General features: G+C 50.3%; 2 protein-coding genes across 4 annotated transcripts in view; both read left to right on the top strand.

Annotated features, from left to right (window-relative positions):
• Window positions 1-1,859, top strand: part of PHF12 (PHD finger protein 12) — a 39,405-nt gene extending 37,546 nt beyond the window's left edge. For 2 of the 3 annotated variants that reach the window (XM_020911760.2, XM_020911762.2), the window contains 2 exons: window positions 84-222; window positions 588-1,859. In XM_020911760.2, the coding sequence (XP_020767419.1) occupies window positions 84-222; window positions 588-922 (474 nt within the window). In that variant the 3' untranslated portion in view covers window positions 923-1,859. Of the gene's footprint in view, window positions 1-30; window positions 223-587 lie in introns of those variants that run through there. The other variant, XM_070478767.1, reaches the window with a different exon arrangement.
• A 2,658-nt stretch (window positions 1,860-4,517) lies between these two features.
• DHRS13 (dehydrogenase/reductase 13) lies at window positions 4,518-13,213 on the top strand. Its single transcript, XM_070478772.1, has 5 exons — window positions 4,518-4,852; window positions 4,944-5,062; window positions 6,146-6,269; window positions 6,446-6,757; window positions 12,081-13,213. The coding sequence occupies exons 1-5, from the start codon at window positions 4,726-4,728 to the stop codon at window positions 12,530-12,532; spliced, it is 1,134 nt and encodes a 377-aa protein (XP_070334873.1). The 5' UTR covers window positions 4,518-4,725; the 3' UTR covers window positions 12,533-13,213.
• The last annotated feature ends 29 nt before the right edge of the window (window positions 13,214-13,242 follow it).

Here is a 13,242-nt window from a genome sequence, read left to right as displayed (position 1 = left end):
GCCTTCTCCATGTGTCCTCTCTCCCCTTAGCCCCAGGCCCCACGCAGCAGACCACACATCTTATCTTCCCTCCTCCTCCTCAGAATACCAAACATTATGAGCTGTTAAACTACAGTGAGCACGGGACAACGGTGGACAATGTGCTGTATTCATGTGACTTCTCTGAGAAGACCCCGCCAACCCCCCCAAGCAGTATTGTTGCCAAAGTGCAGAGTGTCATCAGTAAGTTGGAGCAGAGGCCTGTGGCCACGGAACCTGCCCTTTTGGACACTTTCTCTGATGCCTGGGTCAGGGTGGCTGTGGCTCGCTGCCATGACCTGTTGTCACTAGCCTTCCCCGTCCTGCTGGCCAGGTTCTCCTTGCTCATGGGCCCCAGAAGGGCCACGGAGAAGCACGTGCTGCACACCCCCATGGGTATATACACCTCCCTTGGGAGCCTCAGACTCCACCCCTCCTTTCTGAGCTCCCCTCACCCCAAGTCACACAGCGTTTTAGAGTGGGGAGGTGCAGGGGCCCCACCCTGGCTGGCGGCCCAGGTGGGGCTTGGCTGCTCACTTCCTCTCCTGTGACCTTCCCGTCTCTCCCAGGGCGCCGCCGGCACCAGAAACAAGATGAAGAGCCAAGTGAAGAGGCAGCCATGATGAGCTCCCAGGCCCAGGGGCCGCAGCGGAGACCCTGCAACTGCAAAGCCAGCAGCTCGAGCTTGATTGGGGGCAGTGGGGCCGGCTGGGAGGGCACGGCCTTGCTGCACCACGGCAGCTACATCAAGCTGGGGTGCCTGCAGTTTGTCTTCAGCATCACTGAGTTTGCGACCAAACAGCCCAAAGGCGATGCCGGCCTGCTGCAAGATGGGGTCTTGGCCGAGAAGCTCTCTCTCAAGCCCCACCAGGGCCCCGTGCTGCGCTCCAACTCCGTTCCCTAGGACTGGCGGCCATCCCGTCACCCGCCCGTCCACCCCACCCAAGACTCCTGCAATGCAAAAATGTACACAAACCAAGCCCGGGTTTTTTTTTTCTATACTCTACCGGAAACCCTTCGACTACAATCTTTGCATGAAATGAAGAAACCTTTTGACTGTTTTTTAAAAATCCTTTTTCTTTTCTCAAGTTCTAGGGGGCATTTGCACATATATTTGTACTCAACATTTCATGGGAAAGCGGCAGACCGAGCTGAGGAACAGCGTGGGCAGGGAGGGGAAGGCCGATGGTCTGGACACCTCCGACACAAAACCGTTCCCCACCCACCTCCTGCTCCCTCCCCCTCGCCCGCCGTTGTAAAATAATCAGAAACTTGTTCTATTTTGTGGCAGTGACAATAGTTTTATATTAAAAGAAAAAAATACAGTTTTCATACAGCAAAATCTATACAATATCATTGTTTTATTTAATATAAAGATCGTACCCACCCTCCTTCCATGGTTCCCACCCTCCAGGTTATTTTCCCTTTCTGCAGCGGTTGCACTACAGGTAGCTACTGTGTATTATGGACAAATGAGAAATGAATTCTTTTTCTGGCTGTCCATCTTATTTTATTTCAAATAAGGAAAAGTGTATTTGGATTTTGTGTAAATACATCTAGTGATGACATTTTTTCAATGTTTTTAAAAACTGTGTACAGTACTACATGTGGTAGAGCGTTTTCTTCAAATTGTCTATTGTAGCAAAAATGTTTTTGTCGTAAACCTGTTTTGTCTCCTTTTTTTTGTTCTCTTGCCACTTCTCTCCTCTTCCTCCCACCCCTGGCTCCCTCCTCTCCCCCCACCCCCACAACTAGTTCCGATGTACATAGTAATTGTAATGTTTTAGACTTTACAGAAACTTTCCTGTATTCTGTATATAAAAAAACAAAAATACTTCAAATTATGTTTTCTGCCTGTCTGTCCTACCTGTCATCACCCTTAAGAGGGAACCCTCCTGAGGCCCTGGTCCCACAACCCCACTGAACAAGTCTCAGTCCCAGATACTCAGTCCCCAGGGAAGTCAGGAGAGGGGAGGTGTTAGAGAAAAGTGTGCCTAGGGTAGGAAGGCCAAATGGAAGGGGAGGGGTTCAGCTGCGGTGGCGGGTTGTTGTATGGCTTTGTGGGTGATGTGAGGGGATTCAGAGGGCTTGAGCATTTGATGTGATCAGATTCTACAAGAATCCCAAGAGTGCAGATCCCTGCTCCTCTTGGCTCCAAAACCAAGACATTAAAATAGGAGATGGACTTCTCTGGTGGCTCAGTGGTAAAGAATCTGCCTGCCAAAGCTGGGCACTCGGGTTCCACCCCTGGTCTGAGAAGATCCTACATGCCTCAAAGCAGCTAAGCCCTCACACCTAGAACCCGTGCTTTGCCACAAGAGAAGCCACTGCAATCCGAAGCCCACACACCACAGTGAAGAGCAGCCCCCACTCACCGCAACTAGAGAAATCCCACACATCCAAAAATGTTTGTTTTTTTTTGTTTTGTTTTTCAAAAATATTTTTTTTAAATAAGAGATAGCATGAGATCTCTGCATTCTGGTCTAGAAGCTTTAATCCAAGCAGTGGGTCTGTCTTTCCTTCCAGTTATTTACTATCATTTTATCCATCTATTCTGGGAGAAGTCATAACACCTGGTTTTTTTCCCCCTCAGCCCTAGCTGGGTATGGAGCAATTCATTATTCAAGTATCACTCAAGTTCCTCCAGTGCCGAGCCTTTGCCGGGCCTTGGATCTTGGTCTCAGTAACTTGCTGTGAGCAATCACCAGGGCAGATGAGGCCCCTGCCTCTCGGAGCTTAGAATCTAGTGCGGAGCAGTTGGTTGTTTCAAATGTCTGAAGAGAGAAGAAATTCAGTCTCTAGACTCAGTCATGCCACAGGTAACTCGACTTGCAGTCACAACTTTACAACTGCAATCCCTGATCAGATGAGTTCACCCATTACCTTAATTCTCAGGCCTCCAACCTCGCTTTTATTTAAACAAACTATTCCTCCTTGCACATTATACTTAAGAAATTTTATCTGCCAATTTTTTCCTGAAAACCATCTCCTTCTCCTTAGAGAACACAGCTGTGTGTATGCATGCCAGCGCTGTTAAGAGTGCGTGGTATCTGTTTGCATGTCAGGATTTTGTTTTGGCGGGGGTGGAGAACACATCCATTTATTTCACTCATATTCCATCCCTAGTCTCATCCCACAGCATGGACACGTGAACACTGAATCCATGGTGCAGCTAAACAGGAAACCTCCCCTGGAATCTGAGGTCTGACCCTGGTTTCCACCCACCCTTCTAACTGCCTCGACCACTCTCCTCCTCCTCCTCCCCCGATGGGCCTTGTGAACTCCTTAAGGGCAGAAACATTGTTCTGCTGGGTATTTTCAAGGCTACCTACACTGCTGGGCATGCTGTGAGTGCCAAACAACAGGTGCTAAATTGTACTGGATTTCTGGCAAGTCACCTGGCCAGAAATAATACCCTTACCCATGCCTCCCCAGCTGTCCCCACACACTCAGCCATCACAATCACTTCTATTCAGTGATGAAGCCTCTTTACCTAATTCTCCCATCTGTCAGAATCATTCCAGAGACAAATTTCCTCCTGAAGATCAGAGGACAGATTTTACACTCCCTTCCTGCTTCCCTTCAGAAATGGAGGGGTGGGGGACTTTCCTAGTGGGCCAGCAGCTAAGACTGCACTCCCAATGCAGGGGCCCCAGGTCCAATCCCTGCTAGGGAACTAGATCCCACATCCCACGTGCTGCAGTTAAGACCCGGTGCAGCCAAATAAATAAATATATCTATAAAAAAGGAGGGGTCTGGTGGGGTAGGAGGAGGTGAGGAGATAGACAGCTAATGAATAAGTGAATCCTGACAGCCCTGAACTGATGGTGCCACCCTACACGCACTGTGTCACCTCCCTGACCTCTATGGGAAGAAATGAAAGAATCCTAGAAGCTGAGGGCTTCCCTGGTGGCTTGGCTCAGCTGATAAAGAATCCGCCTGCAACGCAGGAGACCTGGGTTCCATCCCTGGGTAGAGAAGATCCTAGAAGCTGAGGGCTGAAATAAGAGGATAAGGAACTGATGGACTTGTTCACAGAGGGCAAAGAATCCAGGAATAGACTCACTGTCAGACACAGCAGCATTCAGGCGCCCACCCCTCTCCAGATGGGAAGGACTGCTGCATAATGACACCCAGAGAGCCCACCCGTCTGCTAAGCCCCCTCCTGCTTCCGCTACAGAGCCCAACACAGAGTACAGGCGAAGACAGTCATTCATGCACACACTGACAGACTACAGATGCATGCACACTTCTGGAGGGGCTCGAAGCCCACAAACACACACCTACACGGTGCTCACACGGGCGCGCACACACAGGATCCAGAGGCACGCACACAACCTAAAGGATGATCCCAGGATCCATAGGCACATCACATACCAAAAAGTCACTAGCACCTTCACTAGGGGTGCGTGTACATACCTAGAGGGCGCTCCCAGGCGCAAACGCACATTGGCACCTAGGTTTTCACACCAGCGCACACCCCGAGGACGCAGACGCACGCCTAGGGGGCGCTCCCAGGGCCCACGCACACACGCACGCACACACATCCCTGCCCTGTCTCCCGCCCGCCTCCGCCTCCGCCTCCGCCTTCGCCAAACCGAAGAGCGCCAGGCGCCCTTCCAGGCCGGTGCGGGGAAAGCCCGCAGCCCCCCGGGCGGCGATCCAGGCGTCTCCGGGCCTGGGCGGGAGCCCGGAGGTGCGGCCGGCATGGAGGCGCTGCTGCTGGGCGTGGGGCTGCTGCTGGGCGCCTACGTGCTTGTCTACTACAACCTGGTGAAGGCCCCGCCGTGCCGCGGCCTCGCCAGCCTGCGGGGCCGCACGGCCGTAGTCACGGGTAAGTGCTGGCTGGCGGGCAGAGGGCGGGGAGCCGGGACAGCGGGGCTGGGGCCCGACGCCTCAGCTCGGCTCCCGCCCACCCTTCCCAGGCGCCAACAGCGGCATCGGGAAGATGACGGCACTGGAGCTGGCGCGCCGGGGAGCGCGCGTGGTGCTGGCCTGCCGGAGCCGGGAGCGCGGCGAAGCGGCTGCGTTCGACCTCCGCCAGGTGAGGGAGGGCGGGGCCAGGAGGGGGCGGGGCCTGGCGTGGAGGGCGGGGCCTGGCGTGGAGGGCGGGGCCTGGCGGGAGGGTGAACAGAGGATGGAAACACCGAAGAAACAGACCGAAAAGAGCTGGACGTGGGGCCGAGAGTATCCAGTCCCTTAAAGGATAATGCAGCCCAGTTCTCCAAATGGAGAAGAGGGTGCACAGGTGCTCTGGCCACACAGCGAAGGGACACCAGATCTGAAGGAAGTAATTGCTGTTCTAAGACATTTAAGAATCAGTGGAAGTTACTCTAATGAAAGTCGGAAAGAGAACAGCAGAGGGAACAGCATATGCAGAAGCCCTGAGGCAAGATAAATGGTCTGATTTGAGAAACTGATTGAGAGGTTTAATGAGGCTGGAGCACGGAGTATGGGGAGAAGGGGCAAAAGGAAGGGGCTGAACTCTCTGAGCCAGGGCCAGGTTCTGAGGGCCCTTATAGACCCTACTGAGGAGATCAGATTTCATAGACTGGACAGTGGAGATCCGATGAAGTGTCCTCAGCAGGGGCTGGACTGTCAGAATAACCTTTGGGAAGGAACCCCTAAGTGACTGTGTGAGACCTGGTTTGTAGGGGGTAAAAGTGGGTTGGAGGAGACCAGTGAGTAGTCCGTTGTAGATTTTAGGGTAACGATAACAGGCAGAGGGTATGATGATATTTTAATAATAATAGCAAGTACCAAAAAAAAAAAAAAAAAAGCAAATGCCTACAGAGTGGTGACTACATGATGCCAGGCAGTGTTCTAAAGAATTCTAAAGATTTTACATATGTTAACTCACTTAATCCTCACAATAACTCTATCAGTACTGTTATTATTTCCATTTTACAGATAACTAAGCCTCAGAAAGATTAAGTATCTTGCCCAAGGTATCACTCTAATAATAAGCAAAGTCAAGATTTGCATCCAGCATCCACACACTTATCCACTACATTCTAATGCCTGGAGCAGATCTTAGTAGAAGGAGCTGAACTCTCAGAATTTGGTGCCTGGGGAGAAGGAAGAAGAGAAGGGTGCGTATGACAGGCCACTTCTTGCCACTCCACAGGAGAGTGGGAACAATGAAGTCATCTTCATGGCCTTGGATTTGGCCAGTCTGGCCTCCGTGAGGGCCTTTGCCACTGCCTTCCTGAGCTCCGAGCCACGGCTGGACATCCTCATCCACAATGCCGGTGAGGGCAGCCGACCTGCGGGGGGGCGGGAGGGTGCCCTACCCTTCCAGGCAGGCTTGGCTGTGGGACTGGTAAACATGTGGGAAGGATGCCCCCTACCACCATCTCACCTGGGGGACGCTGAGGCTTCTGAGAATCCCTCTGGAGCAGTTGCTCACACCTAGCCCCTGCCCCAGGGATAAGTTCCTGCGGCCGGACCCGGGAGCCCTTTAACCTGCTGCTGCGCGTGAACCACATCGGCCCCTTCCTGCTGACGCACCTGCTGCTGCCCCGGCTCAAGACGAGCGCCCCCAGCCGTGTGGTGGTGGTCTCCTCTGCCGCCCACCGCCGAGGCCGCCTCGACTTCACACGCCTGGACCGCCCAGTGGTGGGCTGGCAGCAGGAGCTGCGGGCATATGCCGACAGTAAGCTGGCCAACGTGTTGTTCGCCAGGGAGCTTGCCACTCAGCTTGAGGGCACTGGTGTCACCTGCTATGCAGCCCACCCAGGTGAGGTTCGGCTCTCTGGCTGCTCTGCTTCATTCTTATTCCCCCTCTCCCATCCTCGCCCCCTCCCCTGCTCCCCCAGCCTCTCGCTGAGCCACAGAACCTCAGAGCAGGAAGGAAGCCTGGTCCAGGGAGAGGCCCGTTCCTTGCTGATCTTGAAGCCTGGTTCTCCTTGTCTGGGTTTTTCCTCTCACACCACAAGTTCAGATGCTGACGGCTGGGTAAGGCATGGCAATGAGGAAGGCCTAGGTTCTCACCCCAAGGAACCATCTGCATGACGGAACTGATGATGTTAGCTTATAATTACTCATTCAGGAAGCATTTACTGAGTACCTACTATGTTCCAGGCATTAATCTTGACACAAGTAATGTAGTAGTGAGCAAAACAAAGACCTCATCCTTATAGAGTTTACATTCTACTTTATAGAAGGAGACAGCTAATAAATATATACAATGACAGGTGGTGTTTAAAGTGCTGCAGGGAAAGATAAGACAGGGTAAGGGGACTAAGAAATGACAGAGTTGGCAAAAGAAGAAGAAAAAAGAAATGACGGGGTGCTATGTTTATCTATGGCAGTCAAGGAAGATATAACTGAAAAGGTGACATCTGAGTAGAAGCTTAAAGGAAATGAATGACCTATAAGGCATTCTAGGGAGAAGAGTAAAAGAACAGAGTAAATACCAAGTGCAAGGGTCCTGAGGCAGAAGTGCCTGGTGTGTTTAAGAAAGAACAGAGAGCCTGCTGTGGCTGGAACAGAGTGAGGAAGGGAATGTGGCAAAAGATAAGGTATAGAGATACGCTGGGTCATCCAGGGTCTAGGGGTCCACTGGAAGCATTCTTACAGTTTGAGTGATTTTACTAATTAGTAAGACCCATTCCTGAGGTGTTGGAGAAGACTCTTGAGAGTCCCTTGGACTGCAAGGAGATCCAACCAGTCCATCCTAAAGGAAGTCAGTCCTGAATGTTCATTGGAAGGATTGATGTTGAAACTGAAACTCCAATACCTTGGCCACCTGATGCGAAGAACTGACTCACTGGAAAAGACCCTGATGCTGGGAAAGATTGAAGGCAGGAAAAGGGGACGACAGAGGATGAGATGGTTGGATGGCATCACTGACTCAATGGACATGAGTTTGAGTAAACTCCCAGAGTTGGTGATGAACAGGGAGGTCTGGCATGCTGCAGTCCATGGGGTCACAAAGAGTCGGACACGACTGAGCGACTGAACTGAACTGAACTGAAGACTCATCCCTGCCTTAGGGAACGAGTTGCCGGATAATAAGATCTGCCTGACGCATAATACTATACCAAATATTAGACAATCATTACCTAAGGCTCCTTAAAATTATAATAGAGATAATAATTACAGCTAGCCATTATTACACTCCATATCTCTATATCCAAAGCAGTGGCTGGTCCACTGTTCTGTTCAGTTCAGTCACTCAGTCATGTCCGACTCTTTGCGACCCCATGAATCGCAACACGCCAGGCCTCCCTGTCCATCACCAACTTCCAAAGTTTACTCAAACTCATGCCCATCGAGTCGGTGATGCCATCTAGCCATCTCATCCTCTGTCATCCCCTTCTCCTGCCCCCAGTCCCTCCCAGCATCAGGGTCTTTTCCAATGAGTCAACTTTTTGCAAGAGGTGGCCAAAGTATTGGAGTTTCAGCTTCAGCATCAGTCCTTCCAATGAACACCCAGGACTGATCTCCTTTAGGATGGACTGGTTGGATCTCCTTGCAGTCCAAGGGACTCTCAAGAGTCTTCTCCAACACCACAGTTCAAAAGCATCAATTCTCCTGCACTCAGTTTTCTTCACAGTCCAACTCTCACATCCATACATGACCACTGGAAAAACCATAGCCTTGACCAGATGGACCTTTGTTGGCAAAGTAATGTCTCTGCTTTTTAATATGCTATCTAGATTGATCATAACTGCCCTTCCAAGGAGTAAGCATCTTTTAATTTTATGGCTGCAGTCACCATCTGCAGTGATTTTGGAGCCCCAAAAAATAAAGTCTGACACTGTTTCCACTGTCTCCCCATCTATTTCCCATGAAGTGATGGGACCAGATGCCATGATCTTCGTTTTCTGAATGTTGAGCTTTAAGCCAACCAACTTTTTCACTCTCCTCTTTCACTTTCATCAAGAGGCTTTTTAGTTCATCTTCACTTTTTGCCATAAGATTGATGTCATCTGCATATCTGAGGTTATTGATATTTCTCCCAGCAATCTTGATTCTAGCTTGTGCTTCTTCCAGCCCAGCGTTTCTCATGATATACTCTGCATGTAAGTTAAATAAGCAGGATGACAATATACAGCCTTGACGCATTCCTTTTCCTATTTGGAACCAGTCTGTTGTTCCATGTCCAGTTCTAACTGTTGCTTCCTTACCTGCATACAGGTTTCTCAAGAGGCAGGTCAGGTGGTCTGGTATTCCCATCTCTTTCAGAATTTTCCACAGTTTATTGTGATCCACACAGTCGAAGGTTTTGGCGTAGTCAATAAAGCAGAAATAGATGTTTTTCTGGAACTCTCTTGCTTTTTTGATGATCCAGCGGATGTTGGCAATTTGATCTCTGGTTCCTCTGCCTTTTCTAAAACCAGCTTGAACATCTGGAAGTTCACAGTTCACGTATTGCTGAAGCCTGGCTTGGCAAATTTTGAGCATTACTTTACTAGCGTGTGAGATGAGTGCAATTGTGCCGTAGTTTGAGCATTCTTTGGCATTGCCTTTCTTAGGGATTGGAATGAAAACTGCCCTTTTCCAGTCCTGTGGCCACTGCTGAGTTTTCCAAATTTGCTGGCATACTGAGTGCAGCACTTTCACAGCATCATCTTTCAGGATTTGAAATAGCTCAACTGGAATTCCATCACATCCACTAGCTTTGTTCATAGTGATGCTTTCTAAGGCCCACCTGACTTCACATTCCAGGATGTCTGGCTCTAGGTGAGTGATCACACCATTGTGATTATCTGGGTCATGAAGATCTTTTTTGTACAGTTCTTCTGTGTGTATTCTTGCCACCTCTTCTTAATATCTTCTGCTTTTGTTAGGCCCATACCATTTCTGTCCTTTATCGAACCCATCTTTGTGTGAAATATTCCTTTGGTATCTCTAATTTTCTTGAAGAGATCTCTAGTCTTTCCCATTCTGTTGTTTTCCTCTATTTCTTTGCATTGATCACTGAGGAAGGCTTTCTCATCTCTCCTGGCTATTCTTTGGAACTCTGCATTCAAATGGGAATATCTTTCCTTTTCTCCTTTGCTTTTCACTTCTCTTCTTTTCACAGCTATTTGTAAGGCCTTCTCAGACAACCATTTTGCCTTTTTGCATTTCTTTTCCATGGGGATGGTCTTGATCCCTGTCTCCTGTACAATGTCATGAACCTCCGTCCATAGTTCATCAGGCTCTCTGTCTATCAGATCTAGTCCCTTAAGTCTATTTCTCACTTCCACTGTATAATCATAAGGGATTTGATTTAGGTCATAACTGAATGGTCTAGTGGTTTTCCGTACTTTCTTCAGTTTAAGTCTGAATTTGGCAATAAGGAGTTCATGATCTGAGCCACGGTCAGCTCCCGGTCTTGTTTTTGCTGACTGTATAGAGGTTCTCCATCTTTGGCTGCAAAGAATATAATCAGTATGATTTTGGTGTCGACCATCTGGTGATGTCCATATGTAGAGTCTTCTCTTGTGTTTTTGGAAGAGGGTGTTTGCTATGACCAGTGCATTCTCTTGGCAGAACTCTATTAGCCTTTGCCCTGCTTCATTCCATACTCCAAGGCCAAATTTGCCTATTACTCCAGGTGTTTCTTGACTTCCTACTTTTGCATTCCAGTCCCCTATAGTGGAAAGGGCATCTTTTTTGGGTGTTAGTCCTAAAAGGTCTTGTAGGTCTTTATAGAACCATTCAACTTCAGCTTCTTCAGCATTACTGGTTGGGGCATAGGCTTGGATTACTGTGATATTGAATGGTTTGCCTTGGAAACGAACAGAGAGCATTCTGTCGTTTTTGAGATTGCATCCAAGTACTGCATTTCGGACTCTTTTGTTGACCATGATGGCTACTCCATTTCTTCTAAGGGATTCCTGCCCACAGTAGTAGATACAATGGTCATCTGAGTTAAATTCACCCATTCCAGTCCATTTTAGTTCGCTGATTCCTAGAATGTCGACATTCACTCTTGCCATCTCCTGTTTGACCACTTCCAATTTGCCTTGATTCATGGACCTAACATTCCAGGTTCCTATGCAGTATTGCTCTTTACAGCATCGGACCTTGCTTCTGTCACCAGTCACATCCACAACTGGGTATTGCTTTTGCTTTGGCTCTATCCCTTCATTCTTTCTGGAGTTATTTCTCCACTGAACTCCAGTAGCATATTGGGCACCTACTGACCTGGGGAGTTCCTCTTTCAGTATCCTATCAATTTGCCTTTTCCTACTGTTCATGGGGTTCTCAAGGCAAGAATTCTGAAGTGGTTTGCCATTCCCTTCTCCAGTGGACCACATTCTGTCAGACCTCTCCACCATGACCTGACCGTCTTGGGTGGCCCCACAGGGCATGGTTTAGTTTCATTGGGTTAGACACGACTGTGGTCCTATGATCAGATTGGCTAGTTTTCTGTGGTTATGGTCTTAGTGTGTCTGCCCTCTGATGCCCTCTTGCAACACCTACCGACTTACTTGGGTTTCTCTTTCCTTGGATGTAGGGTATCTCTTCACAGCTGCTCCAGCAAAATGCAGCCGCTGCTCCTTACCTTGGAGGAGGGGTCTACTGTAGGTGTTCATAATGTTTGCTGGTTAAACAAAGAACAGGAGGACTTTCCTGGCAGTCCAATGGTTAGGACTCCACATGTTTCCAATGCAGGGGATGAGGGTTTGATTCCTGGTTTGGAGAACTAAGATCCCACATGCCACTGAGGGAGGCCAAAAGATAAAATACAAAGGAACAGGAAAAAAGATGGAGAGAGACAGATTGTTCCAGGCTAGGTTCTTGCCTGGAGAATCCCATGGAGAAGTCCATAGGGTCGAAAAGAGTCGAACACGACTGAAGTGACTGAGCAGGCAGTGACACAGCATGAGTAATATCTGGAAGATGAGGATGTGTAAGGAGCTTGGATGGAGAAGAAGTGGCTTGCTGTTAGAAACGAGTAAGGTCAGCTTATCAGGTCCCTAAGTACTACCTGGTTAATGCGACCTTGGCTTCCCTGGGACCGGACTCTTTTCCCCACTCCTCCGTAGCCCTGTGCGTGCCTCTTACCCTAGAGCCTCAACCACGGTCGTCTTCCCTGCTGCTTCCTTTCTTCCCGACCACAGGGCCAGTTAACTCGGAACTCTTCCTGCGCCACGTTCCTGGATGGCTCCGCCCACTTTTGCGCCCCCTGGCTTGGCTGGCGCTCCGGGCACCGCGAGGGGGTGCCCAGACACCCCTGTACTGCGCTCTGCAGGAAGGCATTGAGCCCCTCAGCGGGAGGTACTTCGCCAACTGCCGTGTGGAGGAGGTGCCCCCAGCCGCCAGAGACGACCGCGCAGCTCACCGGCTGTGGGAGGCCAGCAGGAAGCTAGCAGGGCTTGGGCCTGGGGAGGATGCCGAATCGGATGAAGATTCCCAGTCTGAGGACCCGGGGACTCCATCCTCTCCAAGCAGCCCCCACCCCGAGGAGCCCACGGCTTCCGAACTCTACCCCAGCCCTCAGAATTCAACAGACAGGTCTACGGTCAAGCGCCGGATTCCGGTTAAAGCTGAACTTGAGCCTCAGGCTTGCTAACTGCCCCCCTACCCCAAGACGCCCCCACACACACACACACACACAGACCGGGCAGCTTTCCAGGGCACCTGGTGGGCCTTTAAAACCTTAGCGGTGTGCTGGGCCACGCACTGGGCATGGAGAGAGTTCCATTTTCGCCTCCATGGTTACTTTCCGGGGTTTCCGAGGTATGTCCTGGACAGCTCGTTTCCTGGCGGAAGGAAATAAAGGGTGATTATTCCTCCCTGAGAGGAACGGTAACCCCAGATTGAGAGGTGGGACGTTAGTATATCTGCTGCGGCTTCTCAGGAATTTGAATTTCCTATTTCCAAGCCCTACTTTCAGGCATGCCGATCGGCCCCGGAATAGGGCCTGGGAATTTGTAATCGGATGCCCGGCCAACACAGGATTATTCAGCTGGGCCCCTTTCGACCCTGTAGCTAAGTAGTTTCATTATCCGCTTTTTGCATTAGCAGTCAGGTGAGGGACTCAGCCAGATAAGGGACTCGCCCAAGGTCGCCCAGCTAGTAAGCGCAGGGGCTGAAATTGGAACCCCCAGCGGGCTGGCTCCAGGGCCGACCGCTGTAAAGTGGGAGCTGGGAGGTGGAAGGTGAGAAAGGGCAGGGCGGTGGTTATTCAGGCGCCCAGTGGGAGTCGAGGGCACGCGATGTCTACCCCGTGCAATAAAACGTGTTGACTCCACGGGTAGCGCGCAGATCGCCTCGCAGGCC

The sequence above is a fragment of the Odocoileus virginianus genome, chromosome 17 (assembly GCF_023699985.2).
Source record: "Odocoileus virginianus isolate 20LAN1187 ecotype Illinois chromosome 17, Ovbor_1.2, whole genome shotgun sequence".
Taxonomy (NCBI): domain Eukaryota; kingdom Metazoa; phylum Chordata; class Mammalia; order Artiodactyla; family Cervidae; genus Odocoileus; species Odocoileus virginianus.
This window is presented reverse-complemented; position numbering and strand designations above follow the sequence as displayed.

What these genes read in the sequence shown, in the direction of transcription:
- DHRS13 (XM_070478772.1), top strand. Translation starts at nt 4,726, where the DNA reads ATGGAGGCGCTGCTGCTGGGCGTGGGGCTGCTGCTGGGCGCCTACGTG. An exon ending in CCGCACGGCCGTAGTCACGG is followed by an intron (nt 4,853 to 4,943) that starts GTAAGTGCTGGC and finishes CACCCTTCCCAG; the next exon opens with GCGCCAACAGCGGCATCGGG. An exon ending in CTGCTATGCAGCCCACCCAG is followed by an intron (nt 6,758 to 12,080) that starts GTGAGGTTCGGC and finishes TCCCGACCACAG; the next exon opens with GGCCAGTTAACTCGGAACTC.